At 32.2% G+C, this 19096-nt stretch overlaps 1 protein-coding gene across 1 annotated transcript in view; it reads right to left on the bottom strand.

Moving 5' to 3' along the window:
- RICTOR (RPTOR independent companion of MTOR, complex 2) overlaps positions 1–19096 on the bottom strand; it is a 178247-nt gene that overhangs the window by 21529 nt on the left and 137622 nt on the right. Inside the window, exons 10-26 of the mRNA XM_012649518.1 lie at positions 17395–17477; positions 15009–15096; positions 14191–14281; positions 14009–14075; positions 13799–13879; positions 11859–11959; positions 9469–9634; positions 8037–8138; positions 7877–7923; positions 6397–6532; positions 5781–5980; positions 5180–5306; positions 4658–4822; positions 4413–4489; positions 3577–3655; positions 1027–1136; positions 190–277 (exon numbers count right to left, since the gene is read on the bottom strand). Of these exons, the coding sequence (XP_012504972.1) occupies positions 190–277; positions 1027–1136; positions 3577–3655; positions 4413–4489; positions 4658–4822; positions 5180–5306; positions 5781–5980; positions 6397–6532; positions 7877–7923; positions 8037–8138; positions 9469–9634; positions 11859–11959; positions 13799–13879; positions 14009–14075; positions 14191–14281; positions 15009–15096; positions 17395–17477 (1808 nt within the window). The remainder of the gene's footprint in view (positions 1–189; positions 278–1026; positions 1137–3576; positions 3656–4412; positions 4490–4657; positions 4823–5179; positions 5307–5780; positions 5981–6396; positions 6533–7876; positions 7924–8036; positions 8139–9468; positions 9635–11858; positions 11960–13798; positions 13880–14008; positions 14076–14190; positions 14282–15008; positions 15097–17394; positions 17478–19096) is intronic.

Raw genomic sequence — 19096 nt, forward strand, 5'->3', positions numbered from 1 at the left:
GCCATTAATATTTCTAAGGATAACAAACACAGAATGCCAAAGTCAATTACAAGATAGATAGCTTTAAACGCCATTGTGCCACTGACTGGCTTTTGAGAAGGTTTTGCTAAGACAATATTTTAGCAATATTAAGATTTTTTTGTTTTTTTACTAATATAGGTATTTAAATTAAGCAAATTATGTATTTACCTGTACTTCCAGCAAATGGCAGCCTGTTTTATGGTGTACCAGTTGTCCATAAAGGTGTACAGGCAGGTAGACATGAGGACGCTGTAATCTAATATAATAAAGATGATTAATATACCCACTGACTCATTTAGATATGCTAATTAAACAAATGACTATTAATAATGTACTAAATGAGATAAAATTCCCCAGCATAAATAAAAATGTAGAGATGGGAAGGCATGAAAAATATAAGTTGAGCATGCCTAATCCAAAATGCTCCAAAATCTGAAACTTTTGAATGTTGACATGATGCTACAAATGAAAAATTCCACACATTAGCACTTAACACAAACTTTGTTTCATGCACAAAATTATTAAAAATAGTGTATAAAATTATGTTTAAGCTATGCGTATAAGGTGTATATGAAACATAAATGAATTTCATGTTTAGATTTGGGTCCTGTCCCCATGATGTCTCATTATATACATGCGAATATTCCAGAATCTGAAATCCAAAACACTTCTGGTATCAAGTATTTCAGATAAGGGATATTCAACCTATAATTGTTTGTTAGCTCTCAAAGTACTGGTAAAAGAACTACGAATAGAAAAGTAGATTGGGGTGAGAGCATGGAGTATATCTGAATGCTGTTATCAGTAAGGGTATTCAACATGGTATGAATGCCACTGAAATTCCTGAGCAATCAGTGCTGTGTATTAATATTTGTCCTGTATCAGTATAAGAAACAGAACATATGAGTACTCAGAAAACTTAAAAATATAATGATTTATTGCAAGCTGGTTTTAAATTTGATATTTGAGAACTAGCAATAAATTGTTCCATTAACCGGACTATACCTTTGGTTACTCCGGCGAACATAGTTATCACCATCAACAGGTTTCCGATAAGTAGTAAGTGCTTCATTAAGTTGTTCCTCAATCAAGTCAACATATTTTGAATTATATTCCTAGAAGATAATGTTGTTTAATTGTATATAGTGTCATAATGAGACTCACTAATTCTATAATAGGTCAAATATTTAGCAAATCTTGAAAACATAAATATTAGAAAAATGAAAGCATCTGTTCATGAAATTTCAGAAATTTTTATAAAGGAGAGAAGAAGGTATTATGAATGCAAATATTCTATCATATCCGTAAGCTTTCTGCTTATATTTCCTCCCCCTTTTCGATTAATATTTTGGGGTCCAAGTAAGTAATTTTTTCATCTTGAGTTCCTTTCCACATTAAAAAAATATTAACTGGAGATATTAACTAGACATTTTAAAAAGGAAATTAACTTAGTATTATCATTTCAGCACTTTTCAGTAAGAATAACTCTCTCTCTACTGATTTAAATCAGGTCAAATGTAAAAATATTTTCTAGCACCTGAAAAACTGCTAGTTAAATGCTTTAAATTGAGCATCAATCACACTGCCATCTTTATGGCAAAAGATCTCCCCTTCAAACTGCTCAAAGAAATTGATGGAACCTCTTTATAGAGTAATCTGGCAGTATTTATCAAAAATTTAAATTCTAATATATGTTTTGGCTTAACAATTATACTTCCAGAAATTTATCCAACACTTCCACAGGTATGCAAAGATATATAGGGAAGAATATCCAGCAAACACTACTCACGAAAACAAAAACTTGGGTACAGTCTAAATGCCCATCAATAAAAGACTGGTTATATAAATTATGTTCATATAATGTATTATATTATACAGTCATTAGAAAGAATGAGCTAGATCTAAATGTACTACTCTGAAAAGAGTTCTCAAACACTGCTAAATGAAAAAAATTAAATTCAGTTTTATCTTCATTTGTAAACAGAATTCATTTGTATTTTAAAATAAAGAATATGTACTGATATATACATCTCTGAATGCAGATAAAAGAAATTGTTAACAGACATTACCTTCAGAAAACAGAATAAGGTAATACGGAAACTTTTGTTTTCCATTTTAAACAATTTAGCCTACTTGAATTTGGTGTGTTACCTTAACTCCTTAAGTTCTGTATTTACAGTTGATACTTGAACAATGTGGGGCTTAGGACACTGACACCCACACAGTGGACAATCACTTATAACAAGGCAGGTATCCTTTCTCCTCGATTTTCTTATTGGCATCTGAGAAATTATCTCATGTTTTTTGTTGGTAGAAGCTGCTTCTCCCATTATCTTGACATTTTTTAAGCCAAATTTGACAAAAATCTCTTTCTGAAATTATCAAACCACCCCTTGCTGGCATTAAGTTCTCCATCGTTAGATCCTTCATTTTCATTTTGCTTTAAGTTGTCATATAATGACTTCACTTTTTTTCAAATCGTATTAGAGTCTATAGGTATGCAATTCTGTATTCCCTTATACGCTTGCACATGCCTTTGATACAGCATTATATTTTGTACCTACTATTTGAAAGCACTGCACCAGATCTGCTAAGCAATTTTCTAATATTATGAGTTGTACAGTAAGGCAATAAATTTTATTATAGTGATGGTTTAAATATCTTCTAAGAAACAATACTACAACTTGTCTCAGTTCTATAATTCATCAATTACTGAAAGACTTCATGCCTTAAGTTGTATGCTTTAAAGTTTTAGTCCATTTAATAAGTATCTTTTATGAAATATGTTAAATGTAGACAATATAAATAATTTGTAATTATGTAAAGAAAGGAGAAAAAACAGATGATAAATGATCTGAAATGACAAAAAATCTAAAAATCTTTACATTTGTATAGATCACCTTTACCATGGGTTTCCAAGATGCTTCAACAATTTTAATGCTTCAAACAAAATAATAAACCCACAGCAATAACCAGCTAAAGAAAAGCTAGGAAGTTATTTAACACCTTTAAACTACTTCCTTCTTACTAGGTTTCCCTTTTTGCTACCTATGATAGCAAAAAGTTTGCTCTCAGATTTATGTGAAGTAGCCTCCTAAGACAAAGATTAATTAGATAATTATATCTACTTGGGTTGAACTATTTTCAAACTTCCTTCATTTGGAAAAATTACTTTAGTTTTAGCTTAAAAGGGTTCATGTCAAGTTGTAGGCTGTATAAGGGACTCAAGAACAAAAGAAATGATGGTAAGTAGGGTTAACAAATTACATAAATAGATTATAAAATCGACTGAGTTGAAAGCTAAATTCAGTAGAATGTACACAAAGTCAACTGTTCACTATAAATGAAACAACTGTACTTTTAAAAAAATGGGTAAATGTAAATACTAGTAAGTAATTATACAGAATTTAGGACTTGACTTCATATGAATGTTTAAATATTTAACCTCACTAGTTTCAAAACGTTGAGATAATATAAAAAATCATCCTCTAAAGTCACAAATCTATTTCTCAAGATAAAAACATACAAATTAAATCTTATTTAATAAGAAGTTACCTTGTGCCACTTTTCCAATTGTTTTGCTACATAACCCCTTTCATTCAGATAGGAAAACCCTTTTGGAATGGAGAGGAATCTGTAAATTAAAACAAGCAATAGTTTAAATTTAGTCTAACTTAAAGTGTTTAAGGAGCTAAAATACCTCACATTTTAAAAAATGTTTAAGGAGCCATAAGACTTTAGGAATAGTTCCCTCCTAAAACTAAAACTTCTATTATAATTTATTATAACTTCAATTACACATAAATTTTCACAAGTTTTGCAAAAACACATGAACCCAGTCACAATAAAGAAAATATCACGAAAAGTATTAGGAGACAAAGAAATGTGAAAAAAAAAATTAACGAAAACAGTGAAAAGACAGTTTCAGTATTAAATTCTAAAGCAGACCTATTTCAGAAGTTAAAAAGTAAACTCTTTACAGTACTTCCTATTCATATTTGAATCCAGCTTTAATATACACTGTCAGAGAGAACAACAGAAAATTTAACTATAAGAAAAATTTGGCCGGGCACGGTGGCTCATGCCTGTAATCCTAACACTTTGGGAGGCCAAAGTAGAAGGATCCTTTGAGCCCAGGAGTTCAAGACAAGCCTGAGCAAGTCAGACTCTGTCTCTACAAAAAAAATAGAAAATTAGCTGGTGTGGTGGCACATGGTGCCTGTAGTCCCAGCTACTTGGGAGACTAAGGCAGGAGGACTGCTTCAGCCCAAGAGTTTGAGGTTGCAGTGAGCTACGATGACGCCACTGCACTCTAGTCCAAGTAATAGAGTGAGACCCTGTCTCCAAAAAAAAAAAAAAAAAAGAAAAAGAAAAATTTACTTAAAATTTACCTCAGGAGGAGAAGTAAACCCTTGTCTCCAAGGTGGGATAAAGCTGGCTTCATCTGAATAAGAGCATGAAGATTAGCCTAAAAGAGACGATTATTAGGCAAATTAATAATTTCACAAGGATAGCAAATTCATTATTTCCACAATACCTATATTATATTATACTTTCATATAACTGTCAATTAAAATTGAATATTTCAATAAAAATTTATGTCTAAGTATTCCATTATAAAAAAATGAACCTTCACCTTGTCTTCACATGCTTCATCGAGGATATCGAGAGCTTCAGAAGAAATCGTTTTGTTTTTATCGTGTAGCTGGGTCACTAGTAACTCAATTCCCCAATTATTGAAGAATTCAACATTAGCTCTCAATAATACCCTTAAATGTTTTGTTGCATATAGCCTGCAGGCCTATAAAGATAGATAAATACATTTAAAAAGGACAACTTCATCACAAATAGCCTATTTGATTTTATTTTGGGACAGTTCTGCTACTCGAAAAGGGCAGAAAGACTAAAATTAATGATCTAGCCCTTGATATAAATTTTTTAGTGCTCACAAAATACTCCCCTTTCCATCTAGCAGCTTTTTCCCCTTGATATAAAAATACGGGTACTATATGGAGTTCCTCAGAGGAACTAAAATCGGTAAACTCAATTTCATCTCATATTCTTAGAATTTATAATTCATTTTACTAAGCCTAAAATTTATAAAGTATTCAATTCATTGGTTATAAAAATACAGTTTTATTGCCTATGTTATACTCACATCAGTAGCTGCAGTTAGGATTTTGGAAAGGATGACTCTAGCCAATCCATCTCTGCTATAGTCCAAGCTAGAAACAGTCAGCTTTAGCAAGTGATCTTGGTTTTTCAAAGAGCAAAGATTAAGGAGACTTAAAAAAAAAAAAAAAAAAAGGATGAAAATAATAAAGGTCACTAGAAATTACTGTATTGATTAATTCAACAAATATTTTTTCCCAGTTTTACTGAGGTAAAATTGACAAAAATTGTATATATTCAAGATGTAAAATATGATTTGTGATTTGATATACATTATGAAATGATTACTACAAATTAATTAACATATAAATCACCACACTCAGCTACCATTTTGTGTGTTAGGGGTAGAGCATAAAGAGAATTCAACAAATATTTTTAAAATTCCTAATATAAACAAACATTTCTGAAAGAAAGCATTTAATAACTATCACATAAAAAAGAGTATCAAAGCATTAAGACAACTCTAATTTAATCCTTTTTAAATAAAACTTACCAAACACATGTATACAGACTAAAAGCGCACCATCTCTGACCACATTAAAAATAAACTTTATGTATATACTGCAACATAATCTAGGAATTCTCACCATTGAAATACACTGCATTTTTCTAGCATTTTGACTCCATGAGGGTGGCAAGAAAGTGTTCCAATAAATAGAAAGTAGTGTTGACTAAGGGTAGTCAATAAACCATTATTTTGAAGACTTCTTTCAGGTTTCATTCCAGATGAGGCATTGAGCCACTGAACAATATCCTTTACTAGATCTTCTAAGTATCCTTGCCCATCCTAAAAGAAAATACATTGTGATATTGTGAGAAAAACATCTATGCTTATAATTGAAAAAATGAACTTAAGTACAAAAAATTTAATAATAATGATAAATTTACCAATAACAGATATCAATCACTACCTACCTATTATTTTTAATCCTATTTAACATAATGCTGCATGGAGATGGTATTATTCTCCATTTTACAGAGGAGTAGACTAGGTCTTTTAGACGGTGGACAACTTGCCTAAAGTCTTACAACTAGTGACTAGGTCAGAATTCAAATCTAGGTCTGGGCTTATTTCCTATGTTTCTAAATATAACTTATGCATATTCAGAAATAAAAGCAAAACAGAAAGTGGAAACAGAGGATGGGGAAGGGGTGAAAATCCAATAAAAAGCATCTGCTATGGAAAATACTCAGAGTGCTTACCTCTTCGGACTCGAGAAGAAATTCTGTAAACTGGCAACCCACAACTGTGAGCTGCTTGGACTTAGCAAAATCCAGATCCAGGTTGGCATATAATTTACTGCTAGGCTTGTAAAAATAAAGTAGTCTTCGTACAAACCTATGATCAAAACAAAATTAGCAACAAAGACAATAAACAATTATTTTAGAATTTTAACTATTGCTTATGATATAATATGGCTTTGAACATGTTTGGGGTCTGAACCACTGAGTTAAATGGCAAGAAATTAAATAAACACATTTGGTACATTTCACAAAACAAACAAACAAAACCTTCATTGCAAAGAATATTTTTGTTGAATAAGAATTTATGATATGATGCTTGAAAGAAAGAGAAGATAGATAGCAGGAAATATAGAGATTTAATATAGTTAGAATATAAAATTGGATAAATATTAGGAAGCCACCTGGACATAAATTTTCTTCTATTGTATTCTATGAAAAACTTTGTCCCACAGCTCCATAAAATAATCTTATACTAGATAATTTTAAGTTACCACACTCTTAACTTTGTCGGTTTTTCACAATTTGGCAAAAGGCCAAACATAAAAGTTGCAATTTAGACAACTGAATTTATAGGCATAATTTATGGTATTTCAATGTTACAACTTTCAACATTATGTTCTAAGCTTCTATTTAATTTAGTTCAATTTGATTTCATGCACTACAATTCAATCTAATACAGGTGTCAGGTCCAGGAATTGGGAAAACAAAGTTGAATAAGACATTATCTCTGTTCTCAAGGAGTACAAAAAGTTAATACTATGCTTTATTCCAGTGTAATTTATATGTTCTGTCTACTTCTCTAAACTTAACACAGATATTGTTACATATCATGAGCACATGAATGCAATTAAGTAATAATGACACAAAGTTCTCAAACACAAAGTAAGGCTCTCCTATCCAAGGAAATCAGTACCGACAGTTGGTTAGTCTAAACTCAGAAGGAGTAAAAATGCATGGATAAACCAGAGAAAAGGATAGTAGCTTAAAGTGTTCTACATGCTACAAACATTTGCATGTGTTAGAGAATGTGTGGTTAAGGGGAGCATAAAGAGGAGGAAGAGTGGATAACTCTCCAAAGTCAAACATGAGGTAGACACTGTATATTAAAAATACACGTTCTTATTATGTCATTCTCATATGTTAGGGCTAAGATCAGTACACAGTTTATATTATACCAATTTGAGAAAATTTTATCTCAACTACTCCATCTGTTCTAAAACTAAAAGCAGAATGTAAATATAATTAGGAAAAGAATTAGCTGATGTGTTTTGGTTATAAGACTGCATATAAAAATATATGTATGTACCTATTGAAGACTAATTATTAAAATGTGTATATATCTTTAAAATACTAATTATTACTTTTAGTAGGCATTAGGCATAACATAATCTAAATCTAAGTTCTTTAAATTTAAATGCAATAATTCTTACATACATACCTGTGCAACTGTTCATCTTTATAGTTTCTTAGATTTACATTTGGCCACTAGAAAAACATAACAAAATATGTATTTATCAATTCCTAAACATATAATTATAGTAAGTTATAATTAATAATAAAATGAAGACAAGCCATTACCATGAAGTATCCTGTCATACCTTAAGAATGGTCCCTATAAGATTCCAATTCCAATCAAGATTCTCTTTATGTTGAAGGACTTGGCTATCTCTAAGGTTCATTAAAAGAGCTTCCTCTGTATCCTAAAATCATCAGAAAGTAATAGGAAAAATTAAGGTAAACTGTCCTCACATCAGAAAACTAAGTTCAGCCGGGCGCGGTGGCTCACGCCTGTAATCCTAGCACTCTGGGAGGCCGAGGCGGGTGGACTGTTTGAGCTCAGGACTTCGAGACCAGCCTGAGCAAGAGTGAGAACCCGTCTCTATTAAAAACAGAAAGAAATTAATCGGACAACTAAAAATATATGGAAAAAATTAGCCGGGCATGGTGGCGCATGCCTGTAGTCCCAGCTACTCGGGAGGCTGGGGCAGAAGGATCGCCTGAGCCCAGGAGTGTGAGGTTGCTGTGAGCTAGGCTGACGCCACGGCACTCACTCTAGCCCGGGCAAAAGAGTGACACTGTCTCAAACAAAAAAAAAACTAAGTTCAAATTTTAAAAACTAAAACAAAGATTTTTCATTTAAGGATAGATCAAGGCTTAACTTTAAAGTTATAAAAACCCAGTTCTAAACTGCCCAGTCATTGTAAAACTCAAAAGCCACTTAAAAATCCACATGCATGAATAAAACTGCAAACTCAAACAAGCATATACATAGTATTAATAAAATCAAATGGTTAAGAATTAAGAAATTATATTTAAGTTAAAAATCGTGATTTCTTCTGGGTAGATGTCCAGTAACAGGACTGTGGATCACATGGTAGTTCTACTTGTATCTCTTTGAGGTATCTCCATATTGCTTTCCACAGAGGTTGTACTAGTTTGCGGTCCCACCATCAGTGTATGAGTGTTCCTATCTCTCCGCAACCACACCAACGCCAAAAGAGCAAAAGACATTCTATAAAAAAAAAACATCTGCACTAGAATGTTGATAGCAGCGCAATTCACAATCGCAAAGATATGGAAACAACCCAAGTGCCCATCAATACGTGAGTGGATTAAGAAAATGTGGTGTATGTATATGTATACCATGGAGTTCTACTCAGCCACAAAAAACACTGGTGATCTAGCACCTCTTGTATTATCCTGGATAGAGCTGGAGCCCATTCTACTAAGTGAAGTATTTCAAGAATGGAAAAACAAGCACCACGTGTACTCACCATCGAATTGGTTTTAACTGATCAACACTTAAGTGTATATATAGTAATAACATTCATCTGGTGTCAGCCAGATGGGAGGGGGGAGGAGGGGATGGGTATACACACACCTAATGGGTGCAGTGCACACGCTGTTGGGGATGGACATGCTTGAAACTCTGACTTGGGTGGGGCAAGGGCAATATACATAACCTAAATAAACATTTGTACCCCCATGATATGCGGAAATAAAAAAAAAATCATGATTTCATGTCAGTACCTTAAGAACAAATATATCTTTCTGAACTCGGAGATATTGATCCCGTTTCTGGTGTGTTGCAATTGCTTTCTGAATAATGTGATCTAAATGGAGGCTATATGGCTTAGGTCCTCGTTTCTTCATTTCATGAAAGCGTTTTAAACAGTTCAAAGCTGCACTGGCTCGCCTAATGAGAAAAAAAGTTTGATTAACATAGTAGCAAGACTAGCATAATTTTAAAGAGATTACTTTGGTAAATCATTAAAACTTCTATAAATTCAAGACTAGATTTTCTTACTATTAATAAAAAAGTGAATCCAGTCAATTTTGGAAACAAAGACAAAAAATCAAGAACACTGATTTATACAAAAAAATTATTTAGACTCAACACGTACTTAACTATTAACTAATCTTTTCTTCTATGGTGGTGGGCATTTTTTGTACATTGGTTTTAAGAACTCTTTCTAAAGGTCAGAAATCTAGTTTTCTACATTTTCTTAGAAAAGTTTTAAAGCTTTGCTTTTCACATGTAAGTCCTTAATCCACCTGAAACTTTTCTTTTTTAAGAGACAAGGTCTCAATCTGTCACCCAGGCTGGTCTTAAACTCCTGGCTTCAAGTAATCCTCTTGCTTCAACCTCCCCAGCAGCAAATGCATGCCACCACGCCTGGCCTTATTTTTGTTCATGGTATGAGGCTGGAATAATTTCACCGTCCTCCCCTATGGATAATCAATGATCCCAGTATTAATTGAACAGTCTCTATTTTCAGCATTGATCGGTAACTACAAATGGTATCTTTCTAAAAATTATGTTTAACTTCTTTTTTTGGTATGTAAAGTACAGTTTTCAAGAATTTGGTAGCAATCGAGTCTCAACTTCAGAACTCTAGTGAACAGAATTTAAAAATCTTGCGATGTGTTGACTGGCAAGTATTTACTCTATCAGTAAAGGAAGCTTACAGGCCCGGTGTAGTGGCTCACGTCTATAATCCTACACTTTAGTAAGCCAAGGTGGGAGGATGGCTTGAGGCCAGTAGTTCAAGACCAACTTGAGCAACATAGCGAGACACTCCCCCACCTCTACAAAAAAATAGAAAAAATTAGCTGGGTGTAGTGGCCTGTGCCTGTAGTCACAACTGCTCAGGAGGCTGAGGCAGGATGGATCCTCAGCCCCATAGTTTGAGGTTGCAGTGAGCTATGATGACAACACTGCACTCTAGGCTCAGGCAATAGAGTGAGATCCGTTCCCCCACAACAACCGCCCCAACAAAAAAAAAAAAAAGGAGAGAGAAATCTTACTGAGCTAAAGAAAAAAAACTATTCTAAGAAGACTATTATTGCTAACATTTTGAAGGTAAATTTGAATTACTGATGAGCCCTGAAATTCGTGGCCATAATCTGACCCGGAGTTTAGGTCTACCAGGTTTTGGAGAGTACATTTTTCCATCATGAAACTATTAATGTAAAAGCTGAAAGCTACCATTACTGATGTAAGCCTAGAGTCAGAACTAAGATGGTCCCGAATGCCCTCAGTTTATAACTTTAGTCTGTTAAATAGTAGTATTTTCATTGATGGAATTAAAATTAATGAATTATATGTATTCTTGTATTAATAAAGCTAATTAAACTTTTAAAAAATGTATTATAACTGTTAACAAAAATCCATAGTTCTGAATAAAGAACTGCTGCATTTCACTAACATCAAGCAAAAAATAAAGTGGTCCATATACATCAATTTTTCTGATCGTAATAGCAAATAAAAAAGACCAAAAAAAGAGATATCCCTGGCACAGATATAATCTTCACCAAATCAAAAAATAATCCTACTTGCCCTTCCCAATTGAACTCCTCTGTTCTTACCTTTTAAATATTTTATTATTAGCACTAGAATTTCAGCAGAGCTATAGTTGTAACTATACTTTTGTTTGTAAATTCTGTTTGTAATACCTCCTTCAATATTAAGAGTTCAGCTTACTGCTATATAGGCCTATAGTATGGGTTACTAAATTCCAAAAGTTTTAACCACACATATAAAAGAATACATTGGTAGTTTTTTGTGCTTTGTTAATTTGAAATAATTCATAGACAGAAAAATGAGCATAAATTGTTACTCACAACATAAAATAGTCCAAAAAACTCTCAACCAACATTTTTAGTAATGTGGTAGGAAGTCCACGTCTTGGTCTACAAATATGCTAGAAAAATGTGATTTTACTACACTATTAAAACTTTGTGGCCTAAAATACAAATTATTAAATACAAATGAGAACTATTAATTTTTCCTCTTATCTGTAAGACTTCCCTAAAAGAATGTCCAAGCATAACCTATCTGTACTACTTTTTTAAAAAGAAGAGAAGGTAATCTAAATGGATATTAAATATGCCAAACATAAAAGCTTTCTGATACTTACAGTCTTTTTTCTTTGGGGATATCAAAGGATGCAGCCATATTCATTAGGGTTGGCAAACAGTGCAAATGATGGCTATGTGAATGAGGAAGAATTGTGTTTGCCTAAAACAAAACATAACATTTTATATGAGCTTCCAGAAATAAAAATATTTTGTTATAGACTATCTACAGATATAATGCTGTATCGAGACCATTAAAAATTCCGAGATTTTACTCATAAAATTAACTTACTTTTCCCAATACATACTTATCTATAATTTTAATCTTACTTTGAACAAGGATGAAATATAAAGATACACACATTATATTAAAATCACTAATTTTCAGCCCTTTTGTTACAACCGAGGGGTCCATTCACCACTCTGTGGTGGATGTATCTTGCTCTTGCTCTGCAAACCTATCTTGTCCTTCCTCAATAAACTTCATTTCACATTTGCCTTGCAAAAAAAAAAAATCGCTAATTTTCATAGATCCTTTTTTATAATATTAAATTATGATTTTTAGTGGTACCCAATTAAACGCAATTCTTTAATGGCCAGAAAGGATTATATGTCAAAATACTACAAAACTGAATCTAAGTTATGAATAAAATAACTTAAAATGCTAGATGCAATATCAAAACTTGAGTTGACTTCTTAAATTTTAAAAACTTTCTCAAAATAGGTTTGTCCCAAATACCACAATCTTTAAAATAAGAAACTTATTAACTTCTGCTTTCCGAACAAAATCTCACCACCTGACCAGCTTTCTACCAACGAAGATAAGCAAAGTAATTAAACATAAAAAATAGGCAATATAAGAATAATAAGCAATGAACTAACACTGCTATACTCAAAATGAGCAGCTTCTATATTTCAAGAGAATCACAGAATTCTGGTGTATGGGGGAAGCGAAAGAGATGAAATTTATAAGAGATTCCTTTATATCAAAGCAAATAATTCTGGATATTGGTATCTTTACAGGAAATAATATCTTAGGAATTAAAATACAAATAATCAAACCTGAGAGCCTGTGACACTATTTAATTCTTTCACAGACAGGCCAAAAAAGAACAGACCTAGTGGCTAAATAATTAATTGATTAAAAAAGCAGTTAATATTAAATTCTGTTTAATTCTATTTACCTCACTCACATAGTCCAGCTACTAAGTGGGGGATAAAGGTGAGGAGGAAAGAAGAGGATGAGGAAACAAAAACAACAAAAACAAAAAATACCTGCCAATAATATCAAGCCATAACATAATATAAAAAGATTTGCCATATTGTCAAGTCTTTCTTAATGAGTTTTAAATGGTTTTCCATGTAGTATTTTACTAACTAGCAGATGACCTAGACATATAAATTTCTATCTTGCAAACTATCAGAGTTCCCCCGTTGCTTGATTTACTAAGAGCAGAGAATGATCAGATCACTTTCCTAGCTCCTAATTTCCAAAAGTTACTGATGTCATAAATCATGGCACAAAAAGAAAAAGTAAGATTACCATCCTCTAAACCTCAAACTATAAGTTTATAGAGAAGGCTATCATGTTCAAACTAGACAATTATATTTAGACAAAGCTTTCTAAAATTAGGCACTAACTACCATGTATCAATTCCATTCCTAGCAGAATGAAGTAGTTGCTATAGTTTCATAGTTTCTTGCTTTTCGGGTTGGAAGTCTTTCTGAGATCAAGTAAGATTTATAGGACTAAAATATCAATATCAAAAGTGAGTGTAAAAATCAACATTGAATACTTTGTATGTTTTGTATTTCATTTATAAAACTAGCCTATATATCAGGATACAGGTACCAAAGGCTTTTTGTAATGCAAAGATAAACATTCATAAAAAATGCAAATATATTTTTTGAGATAATACAAAGCAATGTTATTAAAACAACATATTTTCTAAATTCAGACATTAAAGGTATGAAACATATAATCAGAAGTTGCTAAACTTACCATATGTAAAAGCTCTCCTAAAAGGATAGTAGCTCTAACTGAGATATGGTCATCACTGTTCGTTATCACTTCAACTAGACCCTTTGAAAATAAAAAGAAAATATTGCCGAAAAATAATGTAGATGTACATATTTAAGCATCAGATATGTTTTTAACTCTGAAAGAATTTTATTAGAGAAAACAGAATAAAGTAAGTTTTATAAGTCTTACCTCTAAAAGTCCATTACGAATAAATGCAGAGAGTATTAGTGCCAAATAATTATCCATGAGGTCTGGCCTAGAAATAGATACAGCACAGAAATAATTTAAGTAATGCTTCATATATTACACAATTGAACATAAAAAAATAGTAATTGTAATAAATTGAAACCATTTTTAAATTTAAATTCTACCTGGATCTGGCACGATGAGGAAGGATAGTTTTTGCCTCAGCTGCTACAAAGCCATCTGAAAGTCTCCAACTGTCTTGGAACCTTCCTGGATCTAAAATAATTAAAATTAGGTAGTTAAAAGAAAATTAGATAACACTGAAACATTTCAGATAATTGTGGTACCATCAGCCAGCCAGGCTATAAAGAACTTCAAAAAGTGTTGTTTAAAAAACCATACACTCAAAAAGATACACATAAAACCTATTTATGTAGCCAGGCATGGTGGTGCACACCTGTAGTGCCAGCTACACCAGGGGCTGAGGGAGGAGAGCCCAGGAGTTTGAGGCTGCAGTGAGCTATGATGATGCCACTGCACTCCAGCCTGGGTGACAGAGCAAGATCCTTTCTATGTATATTAAATATATATATAAATAAATAAGAAAAAAACCTATTTATGTAAATGTCCACAGATCTAACTTCCTTCATTTGGGGAATAGGAATCATTTAGCTGAAATAAGATCAGAATTAGATAATCTAATTTGAGAATTACCCAAGTTTCTTACTGTCTCCTCCCTTCCTTTGTTGGCCCATCACACTATTCATTTCCTTGCTTCTTTTGTAAGAGGGTGATAAAGAAGAAATTAAAATTCCTTAGTCTTAGGAATTTATTTGAAGTTTTAATTTTATATTAATTTCATGCCACAATGATGCAATAAGAAAATAAAACGATGTACAATATTTAGTTTAGCATTTCCCCTTTTAGGAATTTTGTCTCCATTAGATAAGTCACTTTAAAAATTACAATATATGACTAGATAAAAACACACTTCAATACTTACCTACACTGAGCAGTGCTTCTATGAACTCCTCAGTCACAACAGGTAGAGGAAGACGAAAGATATCATAAAGCACTTCAAGCAGACCTCGCTAAAACAGCAAACAAATATAGTTCCTTTATTTTTATGAAATCTTTAAAGATTATTTTAAATGTCCTAGTCACAGAATAAATAAAATGATAAAAACAGAATTACAGTCATGCGCTGCATAAAGATGTTTTGTTCAATGATGAACCACATATGACAGTGGTCCCATACATCATAGTGGAGATGAAAAATTCCTGCATTGCAGTGAAAATTATTCACTTGTTTGTGGTGATACTGGTGTAAACAAACCTACTGCACTGCCAGCTGTGTAAAAGTAGAGCACATACAATTGTGTACAGTACACAATACTTGATAATGATAAGAGCCTATGTTACTGGTTTATGTATTTCCTATACTACTGTATCTTTCATCATTATTTTAGAGTGTACTCCTACTTATTTTTTTAAAAAAGTTAACTGTAAAACAGCCTCAGGTAGGTCCTTCAGGAAGTATGAGAGAAGGCATTGTTACCACAGGAAATGACAGCTCCATGCATGTTACTGCCCCTGAAGACCTTCCAGTGGGACCAGATGAGGAAGTGGAAGACAGTGATACTAATGAGCCTGACCCTGCTAGCCCTAGGCTAATGTTGTTTGTGTCTTGGGTTTTAACAAAAAGTTTAAAAAGTAACAACAACATTTCAAAAACAGAAAAAAGCTTATAGAATAAGGACATGAAGAAATTGTTTTTGTATAGCTGTTCAATGTGTTTTTAAGCTAAGTATTATCACAAAAGAAACAAAGTTTTTAAAAATTAAGTTTATAAAGTAAAAAAGTTATAGTAAGCTAAGTTTATTATTGAAGAAAAATTTTTTAATAAATTTGGTATAGCTTACGTATACAAGTTTATAAAACCTACAGCAGTGTTCAGTAATGTCCAAGGCCTTCACGTTCACTCACCACTCACTCACTGACTCACCCAGAGCAACTTCCAGTCCGTTAAGCGCCATTCATGGTTAAGTGCACTATACATATGTACCATTTTTTAATCTTTTATACCATATTTTTACTGTACCTTTTCTATGTTTAGAATATCTAGATATACAAATATCACTGTGTTATAAATGCCTACAGTATTCAGTACAGTAACATACAATACACATTTGTAGCGTAGAAGAAGCAATAGGCTATACCATACAGCCTAGGTGTATAGTAGGCTATACCATTTAGGTTTTTGTAAGTGCACTCTAGGATGTTCACAGCACAATGAAATCACCTAACAGTGCATTTCTCAGAACATATCTCTGTCGTTAATTGATGTATAACTGTACTGTATTTTGGAAAACTACCATTAATATATCAGGCCTATAGTAGAGAAGGGATAACTAATGAATACTTACTACAAACATTATTTAATTTTTTCAATACATCTTTCATTATCCTCATTGTGCACATGAAGAAAAAGACTTAAAAATTAAAAGTAATTTTCCCAAGGTTAGGGAGCTAAACATTACAAAAGCAGGAGTCAAACACAAGTCAGCCAGACTACAAAGATCATGTTCTTTCCCCACCTGCAGAATAAGAACTGAATTACTACAAACGTTCATGCTCTGCTTATAGATCTTTCCATTTATAATCATATCCTTTCATTCCATGATCTACACACTTTTTATTTCACATTTTAAGCAAGGTACACCTGGCTAATATTTTCTAACAATATATTTCAACTCCAAGTTTGGTTCATATAAAGAAGAAAGGGCAAAAGGAAGGAATAAAATTAAAACAAACAAAAACATTTAAGGAGAAACTTAAACTTAACTCTTACTTGAATTTATGGGTTAATTCTTTTTTCCTCTAAATTCAATTTGTTTTAGCTGTATAATACAAATTCTTACACACCATTAATTTAGGAATACATCTAACAAATGAACATATAAATGATTAACAACTCCTTTTTAATCAAAAACCATTTTCAAAATAAAAACTCATAAGTTAGAAAGCACAGATGCATAAATGCATCTACTTTTTGCTAAATTTATTTCTATAGTGTTTGAACCTTCTATAGTGAGAATGCCCTTTCTGTATTGTTTGTACTGTTTTAATGAATAATGCATAACTGAGTTCTTATTTTCAACTCAACTTTTCATACAGCCTTTGCTCCTAACAATAGCAGTATTTTAAAGGATTCATACACTTGGGACTTAACTAAGTAGTAAATATTTATTCATGTATTTTAAAAATACTCTATGATACAGATTAACAACTCATGAGGAAAAATGTTATCACCTGAAATAACTTTTATTTTTAAAATTAATTCTCACTGCTAAAGGTCCAGGAATGAGACAATTCAAACTTTGACCTACCCTTATTTCCATATTTGGTATGCAAAGTACTCCAATTAGAGACTGGATCCCCGAGTTTCCAGGTTTACATAAATTAATAATACCTACGGAGGATAAAAAAAAATAATCCTGACTTGAATTTCAAAAAAATTTCTATAGCAATGTATGATAATATAAAATCAGTGATATTTTTCTAAGCTAAATCATATTATTATCTTATACTATTTGGTTATTGTAAGTGATATTATATAAGTGAAGTATATTTCAAGCATTCTCTGTAGTTTCCTACTATTAGAAGTTAATAATAATTTCATCATTTAAATCCCTTCTTTAATTTGTATTTCACATCCAAAACTTCATGAATCTGACTGCCTGACATTGTCCTGGTGGCTGATAAATGCTGCTTTCTCTCAGAGTAAGAACATGGGAGAGAATAAGAAAATGGTCTGTCTCCCTTCTTTAATGCTCCTCGATCGAAAGTGAAAAATTTTGCTTGGCAGTTATCTTTTAAAGGTTCAATCCTAAAATTTACTGAATGCACAGAAGAGTATAAGTAATGGACTTCAAATAAATTATAGGAATCAAAATTTTTAAGTTATAGAATAAAGTCAAACAATATTAAACATTAAAATCATGTCACAAAAGCAGATATATGAATAGTCAAAAACACAAAGTGTTCAATTTCATTAATCACCAGGGAAATGCAAACTATATTAATAATGAGAGAACAATACGTGCCTACTAGAATGGCTAAAATTAAAGACTTACAACACCAAAAGCTGACAAAGATGCACAACAACTGGAAGTCACATATACTGATGATGGGAGTATAAAATAGTACAGGTATTTTGGGAAAATGTTTGGCAGTATCTTACAAAACTAAACATACATTCCTTCATCCTGTGACTCAGCAATTCCATGTAGGTATTTAACCAAGAGAAATGAAAGCTCATGTCCACAAAAAGGCTTGTACAAGATTGCTCATAGCAGTATTTAGAATAGTCAAAACTAGAAACAGGTCAGATGTTCACTAACAGGAGGAGGGCTAAAAATACTGTGATGTAGTCATCCAATGAAATATTACTCAGCAATAAAATGGAACACATTACTGATACAGACAACAAAAATGAATCTCAAAATGATTAAACTGAGTGAAAAAAGCCTTACACAAAAGTGTATATACAGTATGTTTTCACTAAAATGAAGTTTCAGAACCGGTAAAACTAATCCATGATAAAAATAATCAGAATGGTGGTTGCTTCTTAAGGATGTGGAGTCAGACACTACGAAGGGGTACTAGAAAACTTTCTGAGGTGATGATAATGTTTTATATTTTGAAAGGGTTTGAATTACACAGATGCATGCATTTGTCAAAATGCATCAAATGGTAGACTAAAGATCTATACATTTCATTGTATGTAAATTTTACCTCAAACCTCTCCCCCAGAAACAAAACCAAAAACAAACAAACCAGGACTGTAAACAAATATTGAGTTCTAATTAATAACGTGCATGCTGAAGTATTCAGGAGTGATGAGTACTAATGTCTGCAACTTCTTTTGAGGTATAGAATAACATAGGTCAACTGAACACACAGAGGGATGGACGGATATATAATAAAGCAAATAGTAAAATCTAGGTGACAGGAGTATACAGGTATTCATGGAATAATTTTTTAAAAATTCTCTGTATGTTTCAAATTTTTTAATAAAATGTTAGGGAA

The sequence above is a fragment of the Propithecus coquereli genome, unplaced genomic scaffold, assembly GCF_000956105.1.
Source record: "Propithecus coquereli isolate 6110/MARCELLA unplaced genomic scaffold, Pcoq_1.0 Scaffold110, whole genome shotgun sequence".
In the NCBI taxonomy this organism is placed as follows: domain Eukaryota; kingdom Metazoa; phylum Chordata; class Mammalia; order Primates; family Indriidae; genus Propithecus; species Propithecus coquereli.